Source organism: Neltuma alba, unplaced genomic scaffold (genome assembly GCF_004799145.2).
Source record: "Neltuma alba isolate B1F8T4 unplaced genomic scaffold, ASM479914v2 tig00012724_pilon, whole genome shotgun sequence".
Lineage (NCBI taxonomy): Eukaryota > Viridiplantae > Streptophyta > Magnoliopsida > Fabales > Fabaceae > Neltuma > Neltuma alba.
In genome coordinates, this window is record NW_021637148.1 from 65,639 (window position 1) to 72,567 (window position 6,929).

At 32.4% G+C, this 6,929-nt stretch overlaps 1 protein-coding gene across 1 annotated transcript; it reads left to right on the forward strand.

Moving 5' to 3' along the window:
• The first annotated feature begins 214 nt into the window (after positions 1-214).
• LOC114730254 (protein NRT1/ PTR FAMILY 5.4-like) lies at positions 215-4,683 on the forward strand. The gene is made up of 5 exons (XM_028917296.1): positions 215-368; positions 508-725; positions 2,172-2,414; positions 2,717-3,003; positions 3,723-4,683. Exons 1-5 carry the CDS (start codon positions 281-283, stop codon positions 4,573-4,575), a joined length of 1,689 nt encoding a protein of 562 aa, XP_028773129.1. The 5' UTR covers positions 215-280; the 3' UTR covers positions 4,576-4,683.
• Positions 4,684-6,929: the final 2,246 nt, after the last annotated feature.

The following is a 6,929-nucleotide window of genomic DNA, read 5'->3' on the forward strand; positions in this document are numbered from 1 at the left end:
GAGACAAAATGAATTGAGGTTTTATATTTATAACCAAAATAAAAATTAAATGAGATATTATATATATATTGACGACGATGATGACTAGTTTTATCTTTTATTTATTCATACTGACACGTTCCCTCACCTCCACAGCCAACCCATCTGCATATAAATACCCTTCACGCCCACGCTTTCCCACTCACTTTCCTTTACTTCAGATCATTTAATTCCCTCTCTCTCCCCCACTCTTTCTCTCGCTCTCTCTGATCTCTCTCTAACTCCGATCCGGCCGTCATCCATGGCGGAAAACCACGACGGTAACGCCTTCTTCTTCAACCAACCTTCCAGCCGGAAGGGTGGTTGGCACGCCGCCATCTTCATCATCTGTACGTCTCTCATCACTTCCAATAACTCATATAAATATATATGTAATTGTGTGCATATCAGAGACGACGATTTCCAAATGGAATAGATTGGGGACAAGATTAGAATAGATTCCATGATCGATGATATTTGTGTTGGCAGGTGTGGAGTTTGCAGAGAGATTCGCGTACTCAGGTTTGTCGGGGAATCTGATAACGTACCTCACGAATGCTCTTCACGAGCCCATTACGACGGCCGCCAAAAACGTCAACACTTGGGTCGGCGTCTCGTCTCTGTTCCCTCTGCTCGGCGGCTTTGTCGCCGATTCATATGTCGGTCGTTTCAACACCATCGTCCTTTCCTCTCTCATCTATCTCCTCGTATGTACTGTCTTCCTTTATTCTTAATTATCTCCATTCTTCTTCCTCCTCCTTAGATTTTACCTTTGCCTTCTCTCCTTTTCATTGGAGTTCCATATTTTGGGGTCCCACAACTTTTTGACAGAAGAACATCTGTCTATTGACGAGCCACGAGCTAGGAAAAATGGTTGAAATGTCTAAGCATCCACCACCATGATAATTATTTTTAAATCCTCACAAACTAAGGAACGACAGTAAAGTTTAGTGGCAAAAAAAAAAAACAGTAAAGTACAGTTAATAAACGCTCCTTTCATACTATTAATATAAAAACTAGCTTGATATTTATTTTATTTTTAAATATAAAATTTCAATTTATTTTATTATTTCATATTTATTTTTTTTAAAAAAAACCATTATCGTAGTTGTATATATTAATTATTTTATTAAATAGTAGTTTTAACTAGTATACCTGATTAGTAAAAGTATTTTTAAAAAATAATATCTATTTATTATAAATAAATATCTTAACTAATTTTTTTAATCTACTTAAATTAATTAACTAGTTTTTATATTAAAAACCATATAAATATATTTTAAATAGATAGCCATGTGTATTAAAAAATATAATATACATTTTTCCTTCTTATTTTTCCCTCTCTTTGTTGATGAGGATAAAATTAAACGGCAATCATTATTAGGGGTGGACATCATCATTAAGTGTTTATTTCGCAGTAAAAGATTCTAGGGGTGGATCCCACAGTAGATGTGGGACCTACCAACTCATCCGTTGCCTCCACTATTTAAGATTCGTTTTATATACACTTAATGTGTGTTATTAAGCTTAAGAAAAAGTATTTATTAACAAATAATTGATTAATTAATCTGAAACTTTCGTCTGAGATTCTGCAAAGCCATAGTGCGAGAGAGAAATAGACCCAGCAATTAAGTCACATCTAAGTCACATATGGGACCACACATCTGTACCTGCCATATGGACACATTACCTATGATTCTAAACAAAGAAACTATACGGAGATTTAATTTAATTTACACATGTTAAAATATTTATATTTTTATGTGCATAGCTAATAAAAGCATTTTAAAAAAGACAACACATATTTAATATGAATAACTGATTCAAACAATTTTTTAATATTCACAAATTAATTATGTACCTCTTAATATACATATTTCTCAGCCTCATTTAAGCATGTTCGTACATTTCCTGAGCACATTTCTACAGAAAAATTGGAAGAGGATCCACAGGACAGGGCACTCAAATTAATTTACATCACATCTTTATTAATCATGACAAAATGGAAAGGGGTTGCATGTTTATGTTAATAATAAAAATAAATAAATTATGCAATAAAAAGAAGTTTATATAATTATATACTATTTTCTTCCATTACCCTATAGAACTTTTTTTTTGTGAAAAAAAAATTTGATGTATTGACAAAAATGTAGGGAATGATACTTTTGACTCTGTCGGTCTCAGCACTGAAGAACACCACTTTATTTTTCGTTGCTCTCTATATACTATCCATTGGTGACGGAGGCCACAAGCCATGTGTCCAAACTTTCGCCGGCGATCAGTTTGACGATGACTCGCCGGAAGAAAAGATTGCCAAAAGCTCATTCTTCAACTGGTGGTACCTGGGGATAGTGGCTGGTTCAACTATAGCCACTTTCCTTGTAATATACCTTCAGGTAATTACTCCTTTCTAGTCAAAATATAGAAGTTAGTAAAAAAAAATTCACTTTGATTTTAAATATAATATTTTAATTCATTTTATTTTTGAAATTTATCATGAAAATTAACTTTTTTTTTAATGAATAACTAGTTTAACTAATTTTATTAATTTCGACTAATTAGTTATTTAGCACATACATCTGGAACGAAGTATAGTTTTAATCAACTGATTAAGTTCATCCCCTCTTTCTTTTTGCCTTTCTATTTATGGTGAAAAATAATAGAATCCACAAGAATAATTATTTATATGCCAAAACAGGATAATATTGGATGGGCCACGGGCCTGGGAGTACTAGTGGCTGTGTTGGCTCTAGCATTAGCAGTATTCTTGTTGGGTATAAAAAGGTACAAAAAGGAGGGCCCAAGAGGCAGCCCATTCACAAGGATGGCCCAAGTTTTTGTGGCTGCAATTCGGAAATGGCGAGTGAAGACCACGAGCGATCCGCAAACTTATTGGTATGGCGGGGAAGAGCATAGTACTATATCCCACCATCATCTCCAAAGTCAACCAATGTCTCATTCTTTGGCCCACACCAATCAATTCAGGTGCTTCTCATTTGTCCCAAAAATCTTCTTTTTCTTCCTATCATAAAAGTAAAAAAAGATTTTGTTGGAAACATATTGTTTTGTAAATATCTTCCTAGCAATTATTGTGTTTATTTGTGTTGGTTGTTATATATGTTTTCTCCTACCAATTGTCTGACCCAAATTTTCTACATTATATTATGATGTTGAAGGTATATTTTGACTCCTAAAATTTATCTCCGTCATTTGTGCAAAGTAGCCTCCTTACACTTGATTGAAAGGACTTTTTCTATCTTCCCTTTGACCGTAAAAAGCAATTTATTTTTTTAAAAAAACTGAAAAAAAATATTTTCTACACTTGTTGAAACAATCGATGTAGAAAGGTGAAAAAGAATTTCTTTTTTTGAAAAATTAATTACATTCTACACCCGCGTAGAAAATGAACAATTTCATACTGCCAGTTAAATTTTCTACATATTATATCGTCTCTAATTTTTTCATTTTTTTTGCTCTAGTGCATCATGAGACAATGATATTGAACCATCATGTTAAGAGTTTAAATATATTAGATCTGAGGAAAAGGTAAATTTTGAGAAGAAAAACTGGAGACTGGTGACCCTAATACTGAATAATGACTTGTGGGACTCATTTATAATTTTATTATTTTATGTCACCTTTTTTTTCAAATGCAACAATCCAATTTTCTAGTCGCAATGTTACAAAGTAAAATGTTGTTACAGATTTCTGGACAAGGCAATGATCATAGATGACATCGATGCTTCAATCAAAACCAAAAATCCATGGAGACTATGTTCAGTGACTCAAGTGGAAGAAGCGAAGCTAGTTCTTCGTCTTATCCCTATATGGTTAAGTTTCTTAATGTTCTTTGTTGTCCAAACTCAACTCCACACATTCCTCATCAAGCAAGGCAGCACAATGGTCCGTTCCATCGGACCACACTTCCAAATCCCTCCGGCATCGCTTCAAGGCCTCGTCGGAGTCATCATCCTCATCGTCGTCCCCATCTACGACCGAGTTTTCGTCCCCTTCGCCAGAAAACTCACCGGACACCCATCTGGCATCACAGTGTTGCAGAGAATCGGAGTAGGTCTCTTCTTGTCTATATTCAACATGATCGTTGCAGCTTTAGTAGAAGCCAAAAGGGTTAATATTGCTAAAGAGAATCATCTTCTTGACAATCCCAAATCTGTAATACCAATAAGCATATGGTGGATGCTTCCTCAATATATCATCTATGGTATTTCTGATGCCCTAACTGTTGTAGGGTTACAAGAACTGTTCTACGATCAAGTCCCAGAAACGATGAGAAGTATTGGAGCTGCGGCCTATATAAGCTTGTTGGGAGTTGGAAGCTTTGCGAGTAATGTTGTTATAAGTGTTGTCGAAGATATCAGCTCAAGAACTGGTGAGAAATGGTTAGGGAATAATCTGAATAGAGCACATCTTGATGACTTCTATTGGCTTTTGGCTGGATTAAGTGCTCTGAGTTTTTGTATTTATATTTGGTTGGCTAAACGTTTCGTCTACAAAAAAGTTGATGTAACTGATACTAGTAACCTGGGAAAAGTTTAAGGATCGACCATGCATGTAACTTTCTATGTATAATATATGAACGATATGTATACTTACTATGTTTTTGTTGAAAAACCCTTATAATAAACTCCTGAGAGTTGTTTTTAATTTTGTTGTCCGTGTATAAATACAATTTATGTGTGATTGTCTTAGCTTGAGACACTTTGTTTCAATTTTTCTTTTGATGTGTGTGTGTGTGTGTGTGTGGATATGGGAGGCTTATGGTGTCTTAATGTATCAGAATATACAGCTCAATTGAGTGGGGCATACGAATGTTATCTCAATATACAAAGTAACGAATTCTTAAATTTATATACTATATATTTCATATTAAAGTTAATTGAAAGAAAGTGATAATATGTTCCTGATGTCAACAGAAAAATTTAAAGGAATTTTCATATAAATTTTTAGTGCATTATATAATAGATTAGTTTACCCTTTACTACTCTGATCTTTTTTAATTGTCATTTGTAGGAGGAAAGTTTGGTTTTTTGTTATTTCATTTGTCACTTGTACTTTTTTTTAATGCTTCATTTCCAATTCTGCTCCTATTAATTAAGGGAGACAAATGTAAAAGTCAAGAGAGAGGAAATAAGCAAGAAAAAAATATACTAGCTATTTATAAGGGTAAAAGTGAAAGATTTTATGCATTTAATGATGTCCTTAGTATGTGAGAAATTACTACAAGTAATAATTAAAAAGGACCAGTGTGGTATATATTGTCTTCAGTTTTACTATATTGTCAGTTTACTAGTGCTTCGGTTTCCAATATTTTTTTAGTTTCTGTCCACATAGTTTTTGTGAATCTTTACAACTTTTGTTCTTATCTTTACATTTCCAAACCATTCTTTGATTTCTTTGTTTTTTTTCTTGATTTAATCTCTTTAGTCATTTAAGATTGAATTCACAATTCTAGATACTAGATAAAACGGAAGGACTTCTATTTTTGAATCCCTATCTAAATTTACAATAGTAGGGCAAATTTAGATATACGTTTAGTTCATATATAACTAGTTAATATCTAATATCACATATAAGGTTCCACCTAAGAGAATTAAATACAAAAAGTTCTTTAAAATTATCAAATTAATCTAAAGTCCCAAGGGACCTCATTACAAGAGATTCTATTTATTTAATTACCAAATTGTTCTTCTCTTCTTTTTTAAAGTATGTATTAATAACTAAAAAAATATAGTTGTTAACAACTCAAGGTGTTATGATTCTATTACAACAGATATTGACAATTCATGCATTATATTTCTGTGAAGTGTTGAGAAAATGTGTTGTTAATGTCTGTCACAATAGTTGTTAATCATTATACCTTAAATTATTAACAACTGCTCATTCAATTATCAATGCATATTTAAAAAAAATAAAGACAATTTAATAATTAAACAAATAAAATCTTTCACAATGAGATTCTTTGAGACTTCATAATAATTTGATTATTTTAAGGCATTTTTTTGTATTTAATTCTCTTAGGTGGGACATTATTATAATTTTTCCTATTTCTTTCCAAAAAATCATGCTCTCATCAGCAAATAGATTCTATGTTCCCTTATTTCTTGGGAAAATCACTAACAGGTCCCACAGAAGGCAATTTATTATTCTAAGGTCCCACGAAATGTCAAAATCACTGACAGGTCCCAAGGGACCTCAAAGTAATATTTTCGTTTTGTAAAATGACATTATTGCCCCTCATATTCCAGATTCATATTTGCTCTGTCATTACGATTTACAACCTCAGCAGCGACTATTAACAACCTAATGAGAGGACGTTAACAACCCTAGCAGTATCCGTTAACAACTTACTTTATAGAATTATATAACCTCTACATAAGAGTAAATTATAACCAAATAATATAATACAACAACTTTAACACTAAAATGGGAAGCTTTTTGATATCATTAAGAATTTTAACTAGATCCAATAGGATTATAGTAATATTTTAATGCGAATATCCATTTACAATCTCAACAGCGATTATTAATAACCGAATGAGAGGGCATTAACAACCTAAGCAGTAGCCGTTAACAACTTACTTTATAGAATTATATAACCTCTGCATAAGAGTAAATTATAACCAAATAGTATAATACAACAACTTTAACACTAAAATGGGAAGCTTTTTGATATCATTAAGAATTTTAACTAAATCCAATAGGATTATAGTAATATTTTAATGCGAAGATCCATTTACAACCTCAATAGCGACTATTAACAACCGAATGAGAATGCATTAACAACCTAACAGTATCCGTTAACAACTTACTTTATAGAACTATATAACCTCCGCGTAAGAGTAAATTATAACCAAATAGTATAATACAACAACTTTAACACTAAAATGGGA

Excerpts from the sequence above, each read along its gene's own strand:
- LOC114730254 (XM_028917296.1), top strand. The coding sequence starts at position 281 with ATGGCGGAAAACCACGACGGTAACGCCTTCTTCTTCAACCAACCTTCC. Across the intron at positions 2,415-2,716 it reads TCCTTGTAATATACCTTCAG|GATAATATTGGATGGGCCAC; the intron begins GTAATTACTCCT and ends ATGCCAAAACAG. Across the intron at positions 3,004-3,722 it reads GCCCACACCAATCAATTCAG|ATTTCTGGACAAGGCAATGA; the intron begins GTGCTTCTCATT and ends ATGTTGTTACAG.